Below are 23,267 nucleotides of genomic sequence, written 5' to 3'. Positions count from 1 at the left end.
AGCTATGAAGAGGTATATATGCAGGACATTTGAAAGGACCATTTTTCCTATCAATTGTCATTTCCTTTCTACTCTTATTTTGTACAGTAAACTACCAGGTTGGATGGGTCTTCTATTTATGCTGCAGCAGCTAATGACAGATTTCACACGCAATGCATGTAGCGCATCTTAGAAATCATAATTATAAAAAAGCTTTGCTTCAGTGTCAGTAACAGCAGTCAGAATTTCCATCAAGAAAATAAGCAAATGAAAATAACTCCTTTTAGCATGGAGATAATTAGTGGGAAAAGTTCCACCTTTGTCAGTAGAATATCAGTGCAAATTCCTTTCAGAACTCTTAATCAATGTATCGTAGAGTTGTAATTCTGTTAGAACAGATCTTTAAACTTTTTCCTTTTCGTTTTTCTTTTCTCTCTTGATCTTTTTGGCTGTGTTTGCATAGTACTCCCCCTTTTTTCTCTTTTGTTCTTTTTGGCTGTGTTTACATAGCAAATTAACCTATGGTTAATAATATTTATGGAAATAGCATGTTTGTTTAGGTTTGATTTAGTGGTTAAGGCACTAGGCAGGAACCGGGAGATTGTGAGATCTATTCCTGCCTTAGGTAAGGAAGCTGGCTGAATGACTTTGGGCTAGTTATTTATTTATTTATTTATTTATTTATTTAATTAAATTTGTTAGCCGCTCCCTCTCCACAAAGGGACTCGGGGCGGCGTACAATAAATAAAACACATATTATAAAATTACACATTGTACGGAGGAGGTATAAAACACAATACAATATTATAATAACATAGAAATATTAAAATAAGTTAAATTAAAACCCCAATGGAAATTACAAGTTTAAAAATTGCCAGGAGGATTAAAATGAAGTTATGGTTGAGCCAGGCCTACTAGTTGAAAAAGGTGGGTCTTGAGTTTTGAACGGAAGGAGCGGAGGTCGGTGGTAATCCTAATATCCGGGGGGAGGTCATTCCAGAGGGCTGGGCCCATCACAGAGAAGGCCCTACTCCTGGGCGCCGCCCTCTGGCACTGCTTAGTGGACGGCACCCGGAGAAGTCCCTCTCTGTGAGAGTGAATTGGTCGTAGGGATGTATGGGGCAGGATGCGATCCCGCATGTAGCTAGTCATTTTCTCTCAGCTCAACCCACCTCATAAGATTGTTGTGGGGAAAATAGGAGGAGGAAGGAACATTAGGTATGCTAGTCACCTTGAATTATTTATAAAAAATAATATAGGGTCTAAATATATCAATAAATATTGGATCACAAATTAACCATATTGGGATTGCATTATGGAAAATGGTTGGTCTAGTTCTGATTTAGTGTCACTTGAATATTAGGATGAGTAAAACCATGGTTCATTTCATTATAACTAAGAATGGCTTGGAAACATCTGTTAAATCAAAGCTCACTCTTGTGTAATCTCTAGTATTTTTCATATGTTTTTAATATTTAATTTATAGTTCTATAAATTCATTGGCAAAACTCTTAGAGTAGTGAAACTATATAAACAAAGCAAATTATATTACAGCTTACCCACAGGCAAAAAATGACAGACAAAATGCAATTAAGTTAACATTTATTATTTTATTATTCATATTTATAGACCGCCCCCTCTCCCGAAAGGGACTCGGGGCGGTGTACAGTCACTAAAATACGTTATAAAATACATGCAAAACAGTTAGATAATTAAATAAGTAGGTAGGTGGAGGAGGTTGCAAGACTGTACATGGAATAATAAATATTAAATATAGTATATAGTATAATAAAAACTTTTAAAACCCCAAACCCAATTAAAATGAATAAATCCCCGGGAGGTAAAACTAAGAAAGTGCCAGGCCAGCTGATTGAACATCAAGGTACCAGTATATAATGTTTAATCTTCCTTATTTAATTAAATGATCATATTTAATAAAAGTTCTGAATTATATTAGGTTTTAAAATAAAGATAGTCTGCATATCAATAACACCAAAGATGCATTATTTTAAGAAAACATCAAAGTACAATTGGCTAAAGTTAACTATTGTTTGGTGTTTCTGTAGAGCACAATTCACCTGAAATTGAAATTTCTGTGGTGGTGTAGGTATTTAAGAGCCTTGTCATTTTGGCAAAGTACAAAATGATCCCATAGCTGTCAGACAGCAGCAGGATTCAAAATATATTTCCTCTTTTTCTTTTACCTTTGAGAGTTAATATGATCTCTGTGCTGTGATCTCAGCAGCAGTAATTGCCAATTTTTAAAAATCTCCAGTGACAGAACACACATAACTTCTGGAGGCTGGAACTTCTGGTCCTGATTGATTAATTTCCATCTATTGCTTCTTGTCCAGCTTTCAGGTGCTTTGAAGAACAGCTTGATTAATTTCCATCTATTGCTTCTTGTTCTGCCTTCAAGTCAGTGGTGGGTCCCGGGGTCCCGGTGCAACCGGTACAGTGCAACGGGGCTGGGCACCCACCACATGCATGTGCCCAGCATGTGCGCAGCGCACGCATACATACCAACCGCCTACGATGCTCCACGCTGCTCCAGCTGCTTGGCAGAGCATCGCACAGGCGCCATACACTCCGTGTGCGTAAGCCCCGATTGGCTCAAAAGAGGTAAGGAGGGCAGGCGGACCCTCCGGAGCACCATACCAGAATGGTACCTGGTGCTCCCAGCAGGCACCTGTACGCCCGTACCGGGGCATACCGGTCGTATCCCACCACTGCTTCAGGTGCTTTGAAGAATAGCTTGATCCCTTCTTCTCTGTGATAGCCCTTCAAATATTAATACCCTGCTATCATGTCACCTCAGTCTTTCTGTTTGCTAGACTAAACATACACAGTTCCCACAGTTGTTCTTTGTATGTTTTAGCCTCCATCCCCCTAATCATCTTTGTTGCTCTTCTCTGGCACTCAATATTTTTTTTGTATCGTAGTGACCAGAATTGGATGCAGTATTCCAACTGTGGTCTTACCAAAGCAATATAAAGTGGTACTAGAACTTCATATGATCTTGATAGTATTCCTCTTTAATACATCCTAGTGCTACATTGGTCTTTTTGGCAGATGTGGCTGGCTCATATTTAAGTAGTGGTCCACTAGGACTCCTAGATCCCTGTCAAAGTTACTGCTGTTGAGCCAGGCAGCACTGCATTTGGTTTTTCTTGACTAAGTGTAAAACCTTACTTTTCTTACTACTGAATCGCATTTTGTTGGACAGCGCCCAGTCTTCAAGTCTGTCAAGATCCTTCTGAATCTTCAGCCTATCTTCTAAACTAGTGTTCGCTATTCCCCCAGTTGGTGTCATCTGCAAATATACAATTTGCAGAAACTAATATACAAGATGATCTTATCCCGAGTTGAGAATATGAACAATACAACTGAGTACCCATTTCCTTTGTGTAGAGAAGAATATAGTACGTTTATAGGATCAAGCAGCCGTTAGAACACATACTGATTTCATTTGATATATCTTCTCCCTTTTCATCAGCATTTTCCATTATTTTATTATGCTAATATGAAAATCTATTTCTACTAATTCATACTATTGAACATAGATATTAATTGCTTTCATAATTGGCTTGCAGACAAAAAGCAGTCAGCCAACTTCATGCCTTCCTCTTAGGTCTGTTTGGAAAATATGGGAGGCATTGTTCAACACAACTGGAGTTGGGGGGCAATTAAAGGAAGATTAGAAAAATTAAATATCTAAACTAAATAGCTGCATCAATATGTTAAGCTTGTTAACACATTTCTGTGAGTGTCACATTAGCAGGGAAATGGTTTTCAATTATTTTAAAATGTTAGAAGAAATTACACAGAATCATCTTTCAGTTAATTTACTGAATTTATTTTTAATTTCATTCTAGGTTTTCTGTTTTTGTTTTGAGTTAGCAGTAACATAATTCTAGTATTTTCTAATGGAGTTTTTAGATCTAACAACCACCATGGACAGCAGACATCTATATCCTTTTAAAATAGAAAAACAGATTCTATAGCTATCTCTTCAATTCCCAAGGTCTCACACTCTCTAGAAAATGCTCATCTGAACAAATAAATTCCTAAAAGTACTCTGTTTACACCAAATACAGCATGCAAACTTTCAAATCCTGCTTCTTCTTTTCATAATCCTGGTTTCTCTTAGTAAATCCACTGCTACACATGTGCTCAAATAAATCCATTTTGTTATGAAACCAGTATCTCTTATTCTGGAAACAATCTATAAAATACTAGTCTTCCATGGAACTTATAATTCCCTGTTCTTTCTTTGTTTTTTTTCAATCATAACTCTAATTTTGATAATTAGCATGTTCATTGTTAAAAATAATGGGAAAAATCAGAGGTCTAGAAAGAGTTCTCTATATTTCATTAATTAGATTGAAAAAGAATAGAGAAATATTTTACGTTTGATTTTTTACTTTTATTTATGCTGTTCTATAACCATAACGCAATGTGGAACATAGAGATCCTGATAACCTGTTGCCATCTTCTTTTTGACCAAGCAACATCATAAAGGTTTTTTTTATTTGAGTGTTCCAAACTCTGTTAATATTAGAGTAATTGAGAATGTTTGCAGCTGCGGTTGAAACCTTTCTACATCAAATGACTGAAAAAGTGACAAAATGCAAGATATAAGATCTGCAAATAGAAATAGAATGGCTGTAGCAAAAGGAAACAATGGTAGTACCAACAGTAATAGGTACCTTGAGTGCAATCACAGAACAACTGGAGCATTGGTTGAACACCATCAGCATGGACAAAATCACCACCTGACAATTGCAAAAGACAGCTCTACATGGAACAGTGTACATCTTGCAACAGTATCTTTAACACCATCAAACATCAGTATCTGCCTTTCCTAGGTCCTTGGGAAGGATTTCATAGGTGAATAAAAATGCCAAATCCAGTCTTAACATCTGGCTGACTGTGTGATGAGCCATACAACAACAACAATAACAACAACAATAATGATTTTATAATGTGTATGTTGCCAAACAATGACTCTGGGAGTCTTACAACAATAAAATAAATTACAATAAAATTAGTTTAAAAGATAAAGATGGCCAGTATGATGAAATGGGGAGTCTCATTCTCCTTTGTCAAGGGCCTTGATGAAGAGCTAGGTCTTTGTGGCTCTTCTAAACAACAGCAGAAGGGAATCATCCAGATCTCTGGGGAAATTTCATTGCTGAGGGCAGGTGCTGCTACACAATAGGCATGCTTCTGAGGTCCTAAATAATGATATTGATGAACCCAGAGCCTGCTAATCTTGCAGAATTGAGTGGCTGGTTAGATATTATGGGAGTTGTGTGGTCCTTCAGGTAACAAGGTAGTATGCCTTGTACGATTCTACAGATGATAACCAACACTTAAAATAACTCCTGGAAGCAAACTGGAAACTGAGGTAGCTTGTGAAACAAAGGTGTTACTAGGAGAAAAATTTAACCCATCCAAAAGCTCAATGCTAAATATCTTTTTCTTTAAAATATAATATTCATTGCATGGGTGATATCTATAGATATGCTATTCATTGCTGCAATACACATCTTCTGCATTCTTGTATAATTTGGCCATGGTAAATTCTTAATCCAATGTCAACTCTTCCTGTTGTGAGTATTTATCACACAATGTAGTGTTAAAGCATGCACCCAAAATTTGATCTCAAATAATTTCTGCTTCTAAGTTTCTATATTCAATGTGATACAGCCAGCTCCATAAGTGCAATAGCATATGCATATATAGATTAATTTAGTGCTCGTGGTCTATCTCCAGATTTAAAACATTTAAATTTAAACCATTCCATCACAACATTTCTACATGGATGAAATAATTATTCAAAGCAGTTTTAGATTGTGAAAAGGTACTCTTTTCTCTTGATAAGCTTGTAAAATTAAATGACATATTCTTGGCTTAAATAAAGACAGTAAAATGTAAATATGCGTTAATATACTTCAAACACATTCACAACCGACATGTGAAAGACTTTTTTCCTTGCTAATGTGTCTATTTTGAACTTGTTAATATGATTGTCACAGTATGTAATGTGGAAAATATTTTAGACCAAATAAAAACCTCTATTTGTCTGACTGATTAATCTGAATGATCTAACAAATAATTCATATTGTCCTAACACCAATGTGTTAGGACAATATGATTTCCCTTATTAGCTGAACACTCCTCTGATAATTGGAAGGATGGAGGAAGAAATCTTAATTTTGATGAGGGTGACTCTTTCCAAGAGACCCATACATTCTGAGACGAATCACAAAGGCCAATATCATCCAGTTGGCCACCTGATTGATCTTCTCTTTCTCTCTCATGGTGGAGACTAACAAAATACTCAGCAATGGGTTTTTTCCAGCTAGTCCAAATAAAACTTTATCTCAAGTGCAATAAATTGTAGCATTCTTGTTTGCATAAGAGGTCCCATCCAGGAAGTTTAAAAGAATATGACTAGTAAGGACATGTTCACTAGTAAGTAGAGCCTCATAGAAAGATAATAAAGAGCAAAGGTTTTCCAAATACTCCTTATGTAAATCGAATTCCCATAGGTAACAACATTGAGCAATGAAGAAATTTGCAAAGTAGATTAGATTGTACCAATGTCTATTAACAAATGAATATTTTGCCCAGGCATAGAGAGAGAAGCAGAATAACAAGAATGACTTATAGAAAAAAATACACATTAATTGCCAGTTGAAGCAGAGGCCAATTATCCTTAAAAAATTGTGACTAGTAGTAATTCATTGATAAAATGAAATGAAATAAAATACCTTGTCTAATTCTGAAAAAAGACAGATAGGAGGAAATAAAGTGATAAAATATAAAAATGTTAATAGAAGGAGACAATAATTGGATAAATAAATATCTCTTTGTTCATTATATAATAATAATATAATAAATATTTATTTCTTAGCCGCACCCTCTCCCGAAGGACTCGGGGCTGCGTACAATAAAACATAGGAAATAAATATATAAACAAATATGGGATTTGTAAGGCCACTTTGTTTGTTATTAGAATTATAATTATCTTCAATTTTAGCCGATGAGTGCTGTGAGTGTCTTGGTGTTGCATAACTTACAAATTTCTTAGCAGCAATGTGGGTAGGAGCACTGATGAAACATTACAGTCAGGGGCAATTATTTTTCTATGGCACCTTTTGTTTTCTGTGATGAATTAGAAATACACCTTTGGAGAGCATCAGATGGTATGGGGGAGTTGATGATGCAGGGATACCTTGGAGTTACATTCGCTGTGAATGTTGTGATGTCAAGTTGCAACTGTTAGATTTGTAGAACTAGCAGATGGTTAAGAGCAGAGTGGAACATCTGGGCAATTGTTTCTTTCTCAGACTGAAGTGTGTCCCGTATTTGAATGCTAGCTTCCACTAAAATAACTAGGTCATGTCTTCTCCAATCTAAGATTGCATTAATAAGCCTTTTGTTGATTTCAGGTGGAAGTCCCCTAAAAATAATCCCAACAGTTAATGAGCAATCAGCAAAGGCATTCAGATTTACTCCTGAATAGGGATGGAGTGCAACACAAAAGCAAGCAAACCAATCTTCAGGATGGTCTCTGATGTGTTTTACTGGAATAAGTCAAAGGTTGCTGGTGGTTGCCAGGTGACACAAAAGAAAACAATTATGGGTCAACAGATAATGGCTGATTCTTGCTACAAAAGAGCTACCACAAGGAGCTGTGCAGGCATAGTGGTTACAATGCACTATTGCAGGCTAATTCTGCTCACAGCCAAGAGTTCAGTCCTGACCAACTCAAGGTTGCCTCAACCTTTCATCCTTCTGATGTTGGTAAAATGAAGATCCACATTGTTGGGGGCAATAAGATGACACTGTAAATCGCTCAGAGAGTGCTATAAGGCACTATGGAGCGATATAGAAGTCTAAGTGCTATTGCTATTACTATTGCTTCAGTGTTTCCCTCTATCCTACTGCTGATACTAAATTGTAGCATAAGTTACCTTTTAGAATTTGTTTGAGAGATCAGGCATCACTTGTAGCAGATATCCTGTTTACTTATAGTTCCAGAGTTAGCTGAAGCAAACTTGAAAAGGGCAGAGATGTAACCCTGTATGTAGACTTAGGCAAATTCCAATAATCATATGATCATTGCAGCAGAACTATTGATTGGATTGAGCAACATAATTTGATTGTACGTGCATATTAATGAAATAAAGATAGTGACATAATGAGTGTTCATTTATAGTCAGTAGCTCATTGATTTAGACAAAGGCTGTGTTCTTTGGATAAAATTATCATTAATGTATTACCGTCTTCTCCTGTATTATCTTCCAGCAACTTTGCTTCCTAGTGTTGATTCCATCTCTTAGTGCCCTAATCAACATTTTTGTGTATAAATATTTAATGGCTGAGATAACAGTTTATTTCCTCTGGGAAAGTGAATCTGAGGAGTGGGTAATTTATTTGCCTTATCTAATATAATTTTCTTTCTACTACATGGTTTTCAATAAATGCCCTTGGAATCCCCATGTTTGTATAGAAAAAGATATATTATTTGTAAATTCCATTTCAGAAAGGGCACATTTCAGATTGTATATATCTTATTCGAAACCAATATTTGTTATAAGGAACAGTTAAATAGATTATTTTCAGAAAATATGGGGATTTTAACATGGCAATACTTTAAAATAGCTGTTAATGGAAGTTAATAGTAGCGTGAAGAGTATTATCTAATATGTTTCTGAAAAATCAATTTTGCAGTTTCAGCTGGTCTACTAACTCCAGCAATGTGTAGGTTCTGAGCAGGACTGAGTTTGTGTAGCTTCAATACATAACCATCAACAGCTAATGTTCCAGCCCTTAAACTTTTTCAGTTGCAACTATGCTGACATTTTGTGGCTGCCAAGGATCTACTTGAATTGGTCAGTTTCCCCTCCACTGCCAGCTGGTTAACTGTAGAGGGGAAAAATCAATATTCCTCACCCATTTTGTGAGGAGAAAAAAATGACCCAAATTGCCATTAAATAGTGGGAAACTGATAAATCAGAAGTTCCCACCAATGGAGAGGTTCCCAATTATTAGCTCCAAAAGGAATTGATTTTAATTTTTGATTTTATTTATTTATTTATTTACTAGCTGAATACCTGTGCTCCGCTATGAAACTATGTGATCGGGCTTGATAAATTGACACTTACAGCTTGAAAATTAATGAATAGTTATGATCGGCCTCTCCTCTCCCCTTCTCTCCCTCAGGCTTGCCCCACAGAAACATATCCTATCCTATCCCTTTCTCTCCCTCAAGTTTGCCCCATAGAATCCTCCCCTATCATAACCCCTTCTCTCCCTCAGGCTTGCCCTATAGACATCTCCCCTATCCTATCCCCTTCTCTTCCTCAGGCTTGCCCCCAGAAACATCTCCTATCCTATCCCTGTCTCTACCTCAGGATAGTCCCACATAAGTCTTCCCTATCCTATCCCCTTCTCTCCCTCAAGCTTACCCCACAGAATCCTCCCCTATCCTATCCCCTTCTTTCCCTCAGTCTTGCCCCACAGAAACCTCTCCTATCTTATCCCCTTCTCTCTCTCAGGCTCCTCTCCAAACTCCCAGCCAGCAAGCCGGATGTGTCATGCGCTGGCCATGCCCACATCCAAGTGACAGTTGGAACAGAGTTATTTTCAGGTTGGGAGGGGGACTAACTCCTTAGCACCAGGGCGTGTTAATAATAATATAAGAAATACTAATGGTCATGCCGAAAGAATGATCTAGAAGCCAAAAGAAACATGCGTGCCACATTTCAAGTTTTACGGTTCATGGTCCAGCGTGAGTGGTTTTCACTTTTATATATATAGATTATTTTCACATTTTCTTCTAAAGTGATACCTGAGTTGGTTAGCATGGCTTGTAAAAAGAAGCCCCTTTGCACTGCAGAGATGAAGCATCATTTCTGGATGTAAAGCAGTCAGTATACTGGAAGGAATTTGGGTATGAATGGTGCCTGTCGTTGGTTTTCACTACAGCTCCTTCTGAGCATGGTTTGTTAACAGAACCTCTCTAGTCAGGGCATCTGACTGTTGCCAATTAATCTTTTTTGTGTTTCTTGGACCAATTCAGATAAAAATTAGTATGAATAAAGTTTGGGGCCATGAGAGACTGTCTACTCCTTCATAGCTTTTCTGCCAGTTCAAAAACTTTTATCATACGTCCTACCACTGTCAAAGGTGATCTTGTTGAATACCTGGGATAGTAATAACCCCTAAAAATTATACAAGTATCTTTCATGATCTTTTCTCTTATCTTAAACTTAGTCTTTAGAAAGATTTTAAATTATTTCTTTATATACATAATGTTTTGCTTATGATAGGTAGTGGTGTTTCTCGCAATATAGGTGTTTTAAATTATTACTGCTTTATTATCTTTACTGAATATTTTGGGAGAGTGGAATGAAATGAGAAGTTGAAGAACAATATAGAAATATTGTTATATATATAAGTGAGCTCCCATTACTTGTCCCAGCTTCTGCTAACCTAGCAGTTCAAAAGCATGTAAAAATGCAAGTAGAAAAATAGGAACACCTTTGGTGGGAAGGTAACAGCATTCCATGCGCCTTCAGCATTTAGTCTTGCCGCCTACATGACCATGGAGAGGTTTTTAGACAGCGCTGTCCCTTCGGCTTTGAAATGGAGATGAGCACCGCCTCCTAGAGTCGGGAACAACTAGCATATACATGCGAGGGGAACCTTTACCGTTACCTTATATATCTAACCGGTGATACAACAATAGATTTTTTGAAGGAGTATAATGTAAGGAATGTTGTTATGAAATAGCAATAATAAATTTGGCTAAAGTGCAAAATCAGATTTAAAAGTAGAACACAGATTTTGATAGACATTTTCTTTATGTATCATGCTATATATATATGATTTAAAGAAATTTCTGTATTACAACTTAGAAGAGCAGGATGCTGCCATTTAGGATAATTAAAAACTAACTAGCTAGTATAACAATAACTGCTTGCTGACTACTTTCCTTCAATTATGATATTAATTATGGGAATCCTTAAATATCAAAGTGCACATTTAATTACATATGATTTTGTTCATTTGTTTTTCCTAGTGTGACAATGCAAAGGGTCTTAAAGCCTTCTATGATGCAATAAAATATGGACCTACACATCTAATGGTTTTTGGTGGCGTATGTACAACTGTAACATCCATCATTGCTGAATCCTTAATAGGATGGAATTTGGTTCAGGTAAGTAACTCTCAATTATATATAGAAATATCTCCCATGCTTTAAAATGTTTAGAACATTAGATATATAATTCTAAAGAGGGTGCCTGACTTCTATGATCTACTTCAAAATCCACAAACAAATGTGGGTAAAGTCCAATGAAATACTTTTGCTGATATAACTATCAGTGGGATAGAAAGGAAATTATTTTTCCCTCCATATTTCCCATGAACTGTCATCTACTAAGAGTGATATGGAAGATTTAGAGAGTTTCAATCACAGGCTTTGTGTGGCTGTGAAATGCTGAAAGATGTAGAGGTGCATAGTATAACTGTGGTTCTGTTTAGATTAACTGGTTGCAAAGACAGATTCAAAATGGGATTTTGAGGTACATTTAATTAGTTGCAGCAATTTATGAACCACATTCTGAGACCATCCACATACGCAAGAAAAAAATATTTCTGAATTATTAATTTGATATTAGTATAAAGATGGTTTGGCAGAATTACTGTGGGCATGATCAAAGGTGCTATTAATTATCTGCTTAATTAGAAGTTGGGAGTTCCTGAAGCTGAGAGATAACTGCAGTCTGCCACTTGATACATTGCAAGGAATGTTGTTTTTGTATTTGCAACAAGTAGAATACAGCTAGTTGTATTGTAATTCTGAAGAATAAAATCTGATTTTAGAATAAAAGAGCCTTAGTCTGATAGCTATTCTTTAGACAAGTAAATGTAGAAAGAGGCTACTCCTCTCCTTCTGAGTTCTGGTTTCAGGAACACCTAACTTTATGGACCAAATACCATGATGTTTAACGGACATTGATTTTATCCAGTTTTGGGATTTGTGGTAAATGGGGATAAATTGGAAATGTCTGTATTTGGACTATTTTTAGAATGCAGGGTATCTTTATGCAATTAATTACAAGTCAAGATAATAGCAAGATTTCATTTGGCAATTGCATCCTTTTTGCTATGTGTAATCTTTATATAATCACTTTGTAATGAGCTTTAATATATTACTGTATGTTTCTAACACACAACCTTATCTACAACTGAGCTCTGAATAATCATTTCATTATACCAGTTGAAAACAACTTGATGGCACATAATCAGAAAACAATCAAAACTCAAGTAGGTAAATATTACCAAAATAGAATTCGAAAAAGTTTCTAGGCTGGTAGTTATAGCATCTGATAGAACTACTACTGGTAACTATGATTTTCATCTGAAAATTCATGTTTTGTGTACTTTTATTGGTAAGCTCCTACATGAATCAGTAATATGGTACAGTAAGTCTCATTCCTAGGAATTCATTCATTAATTCGTTCTAGAAGATTAGATCCAAAAATATTTCAGGTTCAGAATGGGTTGTTGCATCATTACCAGAAGTATTCTAATGCTATTCTGCCTGCATAAAATTGTTCTAAATGCTATATCCTAGAGAGACAGACATAATCCATTGGAAATTCAAAACAGATATTTTGAACTTAAAATGAGCATCTCAGTCAAGACTTGCTCAACTCTTGATGATTAGGAGCTGGCTATCAGAGAGGTGGCTTTTCAAGTATTCAGTTATACAGGAGGAGAGTCCTCTTGAGCAGGGGTCCTCAACCCCTGAGCCTTGAGGCCTTGAGCAATTCAGAACCTGGCCGCAGAAGTGGCAGATGAGTGTCCGTACATCCCCACTTGCACGAGCAATGAGTACACGCAGTTTTTATTGTGTGTTTCTACAATTCCTTTTGGTGAGCAGCTAAAGGATAAATCTTTGTCGGCTATTGACAACAATGCATGCCATGGTGATACGTGATCTTTCTTGACATAAGACTTTACTGGAAAAAATATTGATTAACAATAAAAGTTTTAAGGAGAAACTTTAAGTAGAAAACAAGAGATTAGAAAACTATTGATAACGTGTTACTGAAAGAAATGATGGAGAATTCAGCTGCAGCTTTGAATTCTCTTCTTTGATGCTCTTTTCTTCTTTTTTATTGAGAAAAACTATAATAATAAGGCAGCCATGGGAAAAGATTTGTATTGTATACTTCAGGCCAACACCAGAAGAAGAGTTAAGTTCTTTCCTAAAGATTATCTTCATTTTAATAAAAGGAGCTCTTGTTTTCGCTTAACAAATTTGAAAGATAACCTATTCCGGCAATATTCTATTCAATTGTTTTCAGGAAATCTATCTACTCTTGACTTCAAACTGGTAGAGTGATAGATAACTTGTTGGGCTTTTAGAAATCATTTTAAGCTTAGCTTTTAATCCTTTAAAAACCATTTAATAAGTTATTATTAAACTATTTAATAATAATAAATAAACTATTTATTTAAGTGCAGTTGCATAATTTGCATGCTTTTGTATTGGATGATAACTTACATGAAAAGTAGTAATACGAACAGGAACAAATCTGACTGATTAATGTTGATGTAAGGTACAAAGAATTACAGCAAACCCTTACTGAACATCCCTGCAAAACTTCATTCAGTAAGAAAAGAAAGTAAATATTTCTGTTTACCTATTCTTATATTTTATGTATTTGTGGATCTTTAAAAAAATCAATAGTAAATATATTATGATATATACACTTCTTCAAGAACATTGAAATTGAGAAATTCTGTGTATTTACTTTCATTTATGAAGTCAGGGCAGTTCAGGTGGAGGGGAGAATCATCTTTGTTTTCTCCCGTTTCTTCCAGCAGGATGATCTATTTTCTGTCCTTTTGCAAATAGAGAAAGCTTTTACAAAACTGCATTTGAATTCAATATTTTATTTCATTATTTTATTGGACTGTAGTACATTTATCCTGGACTTAATTATGTAATATTGCCTGATATATGCATGTTTAAAAAGAAATCCTGCATTTATTATTCAATAATGTTTAATAAAAGACATATACATGACCCTGTAAATGTGTGTGCTTATGACAGGGGTGTCCAAACTTTTTGCAAGGAGGGCCAGATTTGGTGAGGTGAAAATGTGTGGGGCCGATCATTCAGCCTGACATTCTTTGAATCCTTAACATTAAATGCGAATTGACTACCGTATTTTTCGGAGTATAAGATGCACCAAGATTTTGAAGAGGCAAATTAAAAAAAAAGTTTTTGCACTCTCCCAAAAATGGCCCATTTTTCACGAAAATGGGCCTTTTTTAAAAAGGGCATGAATAGCCTTTAAGAGGCTTCTAGAGTGCTCCTGGGGGCTAGGGGGGGGGGCAAAGTTGAGCAAAAAAATGGCCCATTTTTTGCTCATTTATGCCCTCCACAGCCCCCAGGAGCACTCTGAAAACCTCCTAAAGGCTATGCACAGCCATTTTGGTGAAGGGGGCAGAGTTTTGGGAGGCAAAAATGCTGTATTCAGTGTATAAGATGCACCCAGATTTTTAGCCTCTTTTTTGAGGGGAAAAAGATGCATCTTTATACTTCGAAAAATACGGTATTTTATGAAAGACTAAACAAATAATTCCAGTGGGGAGAAGAGGCTGCAGGCCGCTTGAAATTTGAAAAAGGGCCACATTTGGCCCCCGGGCCGCACTTTGGACATGCCTGGCTTATGATATAGATGTAGCTGAATAGATGTAACTACATATACAAATAAAAATGGAACATAGATAGGCAAGGTGGAATGTAAATAGTTTCCCTATAATATAACATACATGTTTTTAACTTCAGCTCCCACCACCAAAGATAGCCTGGCCAATGGTAAAGGAATTATTAATCAAAATATCCGGAGGGGCATTAAGGGATCTTTTATTTGAAAGATACCAATAGAGCAGTTCATATATACCTTTTAAAGAGAATTAAATGGCTGCCACCAAATGGCTGCCATACTTTCATTATGGCATTGGAAGTAGATTTGAGAAATCCAATTTTAAATTCCCATTCTTCCATGAAGTTGATTGAATGACTTTTCACTATTGGTTATCTTAACCTAATCAAAATAAAACTCCAAATGTAGCTTTCAAATAATAATAAATGCCCAATAGAAAACACCAGACCCATAAAAACAATAATCTCTGTGACATTAGTAACAAATTGAAAGACTTTATTTATTTATTAAAGAAGGCAGCTCATGAGTTCATAAAGAAAATATCTAAATTATCCACTGTTGCAAGTCAGAGATGAATTTGACTTTTCAGAGTTATATCACAATTGTTATAGCTGTACCATAACAGTTCAGGATCCATAACAGATTCCATTAGACTTAAGAGAACATCCTCATCTTTGAGAAACAACATCATAATAGAAAGACCTGTTAGGAAGCACCCAATTGGCAGGGAGGAGGGATCAAGCATGCTGCTTCCTGGAGTCACTGCATAACTGTAAAAAGGCTAGGGCCAATCCTCCCTTAAGTTATTTGGAGTCTTATCTAATTGAAGCCTGAAGTAGGCTGCCCGATCCATGTGATTCCTGTATTGTAGACAGAACATAATAAAGTAATTAGCACAAAACCTGCATATGTGGTTGTTCAACCTGACATGACTTTAAAAATCTCCTTATTTTTCTACTTGTTAATTTTTTTTACATTTATTCATAATTTATTAAAAAGCAAAAAAAAAAAAACTTCAAAAGGTTGAACAACTTTGGTATTCAGCCCTTTGTTCATAGAGATCTAGTTGTCTGGATATTTTGTTAACATTTCACTAAAAGCAAATGCAAGGGAGACTGCACATACTCTCCAACATAACCTTGTGACTTTCCAAACCAAAGCTGTACTTGCACAAAATGGCGAGTCATAAACGTGTGTGCTGTGTGAATCCAGCCCAAGAGTTTATGGTTCATTATGGTTTAGGAACCCAGAAAACTATTAACTATATGCTAACCATAGGAAACTCTGTCATGTGAGCACAGCCTCAACCTCGCACCTGAAAGAAACAAGACTGGGTCAACTGGAAAACAGATACCAGATGGAAAATCCATTGTTGAAAATGGATTATATTTTCTAGATTGATTTTGAATGCATTTGTTCATTGTCATGGGGTTTTAGAGACCCCAACAACCAAAAACAATTTGTTCTCTTGGCAAAGCTGACAAATCATGATTGGAACGATGGTATCACCTGGGATACAGTAGAAATTTAATCAATATTAAGGCCTCACTGCCTTTGAAATTGCCACAGGCCTCCCAAGTAGTTGGATGTTTGGCATGGAGAGCTGTTGTCTAGGGGATGCAGTGCTACTTTGGGAAAGTAGAACATTCTGTACTTAACAATGAATAGTGGCCAACATTTCAGCAAATGTGGTGAATTTTTCAAATGGCAGCCAATTCTCTTGTTTGTGATGCATTTTATAACTTATTTTGATGGCTCATCATAGATTAGCTATGAATGCTAGAACCATCCCCATGCATCAAGATGTCTAAGTAAGGTGTTTCTTTTTAAAAATTTGGCCGATGAAAATGGACCTTTGCGTAATTTACTGTTGCTACTATTTCTCCACCACTTTCACAGCCATTAGTGGTGTTTAAAACATTGTTCAACATCAAGGGAGGGAGTAAGTAAGTAAGTTAGTGTAGTTAGTTAGTTTGTTAGTTAGTTAGTTTGTGTGGCTTGATCTCTGCCAATGGGCCTTTGAGAAATGAAAGTCTCAGAGTTGTTTGGTACCTTTGAAAGGGATTTTGACACTGTTAAATAGGTTGCCTTATGACTATACAGTATTGTAACTGCATTGTAATCCCAGTGGAAATTTCACCCTGCTCTGAGCTGGAATAGCTTCTGTTCTGATTGATGTACAGATATATGGAAGACAGCTGGGAAGATTTTACAAAGTGCATGCATTCTGTCTCATTGTGACCTAAAGTCCTAGACTATCAATGAAGATGCTACAAAATGTGACTGAAGTTTGACAAGGTAATAATGCTATTTCTTTGCCATCCTGTTTTAAAACGTAAAGATATAGGACCACTGCTATCTGTTAAAACAGCTGTTACTTAATTACAAAATATGTCTGCTTCCTGTACTCTAGTAATTCATTAAATACTGGAAATAGCATTGACATATGGTAATATGTGTCATAAGGGATAAATTATTCTGTTAAAAATAAATGTTTGTATCTCTACTGATCAATCATACCTTGAGCCAATAATGATATTGCTGAACTATTTAAAACGATGATACACTTTTCCAGCTGTTTACTCAAGGAAACACAAAATATTGTTTTTTAAAAAAATGTATTTGCTAATCTTTAAAGCAAGGATGCAATTACTAGTTGCAATTATGTAGATGAAGATAAATATTCCAATTGGAACATTTCTCAGCATTATGAGGATAAATATTCACCATTAAGTAAATGCTTCATGTGTTTAACAGGTGAAGCTAAGCAAAATCACATCAGATATCTGTACAATTAGCACAGGTCTCACCCAGGGCTGTGTGCTCTCTCTACTTCTCTCTCCATACCAATGATTGCATCTCAAAAGATCCCTCTGTTAAAGTACTGAAGTTTGCAGATGATACAACAGTGATTTGACTCATTTGAGACATCGACTAATCTGCATACAGATGGGAGGTTGAATAACTAGCCTTGTGGTTTGACTGGAACAATCTTGAACTATACACACTCAAAACAGTAGAAATGATGGTAGATTTTAGGAGAAACCCTCCTATACTACACCCTCTTACAATACTAGACAACACAGTTTCAACAGTAGAGACCTATCATATCGCAAGACTTAAAATGGACACCTAGCATCAAAAACATCATCAAAAAAGCACAACAATGTTCTTTCTGCGCCAACTCAGAAAGCTCAGACTGACCAAGGAGCTGCTGATACAGTTCTAAAGAGGAATTATTGAGTCTGTCATCTGCACATCTATAACTGTCTGGTTTGGCTCTGCAACCAAATAAGACAGACACAACTTGGTCATGGGGGACTTCAACTTGCCATCGACGGGAGCGGCCTCTGAGGCGGCTCGGGAGTTCATGGCTTCCATGACGGCCATGGACCTGACCCAATTAGTTCAGGGCCCCACTCACGAAGGGGGCCACACACTGGACCTTATTTTTGTATCTGAACAGTGGACGAGTGGTCTGGGAATAGGGGACTTAGTCATCACGCCCCTGTCATGGTCAGATCACTCATCCCTCCGGCTGGACTTCCCTGGCGCTATCCCCCACCGCGAGGAGGCAGAACCAGACTCTCCAAGCTGGTACCGCCCCAGGCTCCTGATGGAACCGGATAGATTCCAGACGGAGCTTGGGCCAATACCTGTAGCCCTGTTCCGCTCCCGGTCAGAGGACCTAGTGACTGCCTGGAATAGGGCGACGGCTGGGGCCTTGGACTGGGTTGCGCCTTTGCGACCTCTCCAGCGGCATTGATCCACCCGGGCTCCTTGGTTCACTGAGGAACTAAGGGTGATGAAGCGCCACAGGAGACGTCTAGAGAGCAGGTGGAGGTCCTCACGCTCCGAATCTGACCGAACACAGGTAAGAGCCTATTTGCGGACTTACCTTGTGGCAATGAGAGCGGCCAAGCGTAGATATTGTGCCGCCCTTATTGTGTCCGCGGATAACCGCCCTGCCGCCCTGTTTCGGGTGACCCGCTCCCTTTTATCGCAGGGGACGCGAGGGGCACCTTACAGGGAAGAGCAGAGGAGTTTGGGGAATATCTGCAGGACAAAATCGCTCAGATCCGGAGTGGATGGACCTCCGTCAGTGGACCGGACGGGCCGTCAGCAGCGAATCTTGAGAGACCATTCTGGGAGGAGTTTGACTCTGTTGCCCCCGAGGATTTGGACAGGTTGCGTGGAAGGCTGCGACCCACTACATGTTCAATGGACCCGTGTCCCTCCTGGCTGGTACTGGCTGCCTGGGAGGTGACACGAGGCTGGCTTCTGGGCCTGGTGAATGCCTCATTGGGTGAGGGATACTTACCAACTGCCTTGAAAGAGGCGGTGGTGAGACCCTTGCTCAAGAGGCCTTCGCTTGACCCAACGGAGCTAGCTAATTATCGTCCAGTCTCCAACCTTCCCTTTTTGGTGAAGGTTGTTGAGAATGTGGTGGCGCAGCAGTTTCCGCGACACCTGGACGAATCCGATTATCTAGACTCACGCCAGTCCGGCTTCCGACCCGGGCACAGCACAGAGACAGCCTTGGTCGCGTTGGTCGATGATCTCTGGAGGGCCAGAGATAGAGGTTGTTCCTCTATCCTGGTCCTATTAGACCTCTCGGCGGCTTTTGATACCATCGACCATGGTATCCTATTGTGCCGGTTGGAGGGGATGGGAGTCGGAGGTACCGTCTTGCGGTGGTTCGGCTCCTACCTCTCCGACCGGAAGCAATGTATGTTGACAGGGGGGCAGAGGTCGACCCTGAGGCCACTCACTTGTGGGGTGCCACAGGGGTCGGTCCTCTCGCCTCTCCTGTTCAATGCATATGTGAAGCCGCTGGGTGAGATCATCCGTGGCTTTGGGGTTGAGTACCATCTGTACGCTGATGATACTCAGCTGTACATTTCAACCCCAAACCACCCCAACGAGGCTGTCGAAGTGATGTCCCGGTGTTTGGAAGCCGTCGGGGTCTGGATGGGGGACAACAGACTCAAACTCAACCCCTCCAAGACTGAGTGGCTGTGGCTATCGGCACCTCAGTTCAGCCAGCTGATACCATCGCTGGCCATAGGGGGCGAACAACTGTCCCCTGTGGAACGGGCGCGCAATTTGGGCGTCCTCCTTGATGCCCGGCTGTCAATGGATGACCATGTGGCAGCCGTGGCAAGGGGGGCGTTCCACCAGGTTCGCCTGGTGCGCCAATTGCGCCCCCTACTGGACCGGAGTGCCCTACGCATGGTCACTCACGCGCTGGTGACGTCTCGCCTGGACTACTGCAATGCCCTCTACATGGGGCTCCCCTTGGGACGCATCCGGAGACTACAGCTAGTCCAGAACGCAGCCGCGCGGGCCATCATGGGGAGTGCACGATACTCCCGCGTAACACCCCTCCTCCGTGAGCTGCACTGGCTGCCTGTGGCCTTTCGGGTGCGTTTCAAGGTATTGATTACCATCTTTAAAGCGCTCCATGGCATAGGACCTAGTTATCTGCAGGATCGCATCCTACCACACACGTCCCTACGACCAATCCGCTCTCACAGGGAGGGACTCCTCCTGGTGCCGTCCACCAGGCAATGCCAGCGGGCGACACCTAGGAGTAGGTCCTTCTCTGTGATGGGCCCAACCCTCTGGAATGACCTCCCCCCCGACATCAGAACCACCACTGACCTCCGTTCCTTCCGTCAAAAACTAAAGACTCACCTGTTTCAATTAGCTGGCCTGGCACACTCTTAGTCTTACCTCCCGGGGATATATTTTAATTGGGTTTGGGTATTTTAATTGGGATGTTTTAGGGCTTTTATACTATATTTATTTCTTTGTACAGTCTCACCTCCTCCACTCAAATGCTCAAGTATTTAATTGTTTACATATTATTTATATTGTTATTTATGTATTTTATCTGTGTTTCATTGACTGTACACCGCCCCGAGTCCCTTTTTGGGAGAGGGGGCGGTCTATAAATCCAAATAAATAAATAAATAAATAAACTTCAATGGATAATTAGAATTGCAGAAAAAACAATTGCTACTAACCTGCCTTCCACTGAGGACCTGTATACTGCACGAGTCAAAAAGAGGGCTCTGAAAATATCTACAGACCCCTCACATCCTGGACATATATTGTTTCAACTTTTTCCCTCAAAACAATGTTAGAGAGCATTGCACACCAGAAAAACTAGACACAAGGACAGTTTTCCAGTGGAAGAGAGGGAGGGGTCACGTGTGGGTATTCTCAAAGCCTGATTGGTCCAAAGACTTAGAGAAAACTTCTTAAATGCTCCTTCCTTCTCCTTATCCCCCAGTTTCATCTCAGTCTTTTGGTCCAAGCACTGTTGAGATAGTAGGTAGGATTTGAATTGTTGATTATTTATTAATTGGACAAGTGTAATTCAAACCTATTGGAGACTATAAAAAGGATAAATTCACAAATTTACTGCTGTGGCCCAAGGGACAGTAATTTCTGCTCCGTGCAGTCGGGGAGAGCCCCGTGGGGCATTGCCTTGAGCTCTTCTCCCTATCCCTGGACCAGCGGGGGTGACAGGCTCCGAAGCGCAGCTTCGGGAGCTTCTTCGGACAGCACAAACAAATTTAAGCCCTTTGACTTGCCGCCGCTCGCAGGAGCGCGCAAAGAGCCTGGGGAGGCGCCGTTTGGATTGGATGGCTGCTGTTTTCTCCTCTGCCCCAGAAATAGCGCAAAGGCAGACAAGCTTTGGCACCGGGGTTTCTGAGCCGGGAAAGCCCGTTCTCAGCAGTGGGGAGCCCAACTGCATGGTTTGGAGCCAGTCACGGCCCCTGTTGGGACGCGCCAGCCGCCCGAAGATCCATCAGCTATTTTGGACGCCACGTGTGGAGGGCCGCTAAAGGCTGCATGGGCGCTAGAAGGCCTCAGACAGGGAGACCGGATTCTCACACAGCCCGCAAAGCTCCGAGGGTCCAGGCTCTGGCGGGGCCTTCAGAGGCTTCATCAAATACATGAGTGGGGCGATGGAGGCAAGACCAGGAGTTTCCCAAGGCCATGCAGAGGCCTTTAGGGCAACTGGGGAGGATCAAGGCCTGGGCTCCAAGGCAAGGGCGGAGGCAGCTAAACCCATGGCATCCCAGTGCCCCTCTAGGGCCATAACCAGGGAGGAGGCAAGGAGGCAGAAGGTGCTGGAGAAGACCTTTGCCGGGGCCGAGAAACAGGCCCAATCCATTAGGTCCAGATCATCCAGCCAGTACAGGTACCCAGTCAGACCCTCCTCTATTCAATCAGCTTCTCCCAGGGGCTTCAGTCCGTCCTCTCCTTCGGTCTCCCCACCCAGATCTCACATTTATTCCAGACAAGGGGTGTCACCTTCCCCTTCTGTTTCACCTAATACTGCAAGGGAGGGGGCGGTGGACCCTTTGGAGGGTACCTCTGGAACACACCAGCCTTCCTGCAGATTAGCTCCCCAGAACCCAGGTTCCTCTTAGGGGGAGGTGGAGGATCTGGAACACCTCCCCAAGAATATTAAGAGACTCATTTCTGCAGCCATCACCCGGGGCATTGCCCAGAGGGAAAGGAACTCCCATTCTTATAGAGCCCAGGGCGGCCATAGCCTGCAACAGCATAGGGCTCCTTCACCATCCATGGTCAGTGAGGGATCCATCCTGGGGGAGGACAATCTCCAGGACATGGGGTTCTCGGAGGACGAGGACTCCGTTCCTCCCGACCCTCCTTCTTCCATGGGTCTTTCCCCCCCGGCAATGTTCAAGACCCTATTGCACAAGGTCAGGAAGACCACCAAAATTGGGACTGGGGATCCTACAGTCCCCCCACCTAGGGACCCTGATATGACTATGTTTTCCAACACAGCCACCAACAAGGAGGAGATTCCGGCTCCTCCACTGTTTATGAAGATGGTTAAAAACCAGTGGGTTCGCCCCTCAAATTTCTCTAACCCAGGGAGCAATGACTGGCGCTTTTACAATGTAGAGCAGGCCTTCCCCCAGGTCCTCCAATTACCATCTATTGACACTCCCATTGCAGCCTTGGTTTCCTCATCTCCGGTGGTCTCTAGGGACGCCGCGGATAAGATGAAACCGGAAGACAAGCGGGCGGAACTTACCTTGCGGAAGAATTTCAATGCTTCCGCCTGGGCCGTAAAGTCCGTGGTGGCAGCCTCATATTTCAACCGTACCACGGTGATGTGACTCTGCCAGCTCCAGGATCGCATCCCGATCCAGGATGAGCGACTCCACCAGGATATTATTAAAATAATGGCGGCAGCCCAATTTTCCACCGATGCGACCCTGCATGTGGTCAAATTCACCTCCAGCGTCTTGGCCACCTTGGTTACATCCCGTCGTCTGCTGTGGTTACGTAATTGGCAGATGGAGAAAAAGGTGAAATGGAATCTGGCTGCTGTCCTTTTCACCGGTCCCAAGCTTTTTGGGGAGGCCCTCGACCCAATCTTAGTCAAGAATAAAGACAAAAAGAAGGTTCTCCCGTCTAACACCAAAAAGACCAAGGCCTTTGTATAAGGCCCCTGATTACCTTTGTATAAGG

The 23,267-nt window shown here is 40.2% G+C and overlaps 1 protein-coding gene across 1 annotated transcript in view; it reads left to right on the top strand.

The window, feature by feature from the left end:
• GABBR2 (gamma-aminobutyric acid type B receptor subunit 2) overlaps nt 1–23,267 on the top strand; it is a 379,869-nt gene that overhangs the window by 23,997 nt on the left and 332,605 nt on the right. The window contains exon 2 of the mRNA XM_081953377.1: nt 11,078–11,215. Coding sequence (XP_081809503.1) covers nt 11,078–11,215 — 138 coding nt within the window. The remainder of the gene's footprint in view (nt 1–11,077; nt 11,216–23,267) is intronic.

The sequence above is a fragment of the Natrix helvetica genome, assembly GCF_964273705.1.
Source record: "Natrix helvetica genome assembly, chromosome: 4".
NCBI lineage: Eukaryota > Metazoa > Chordata > Lepidosauria > Squamata > Natricidae > Natrix > Natrix helvetica.
This window is presented reverse-complemented; position numbering and strand designations above follow the sequence as displayed.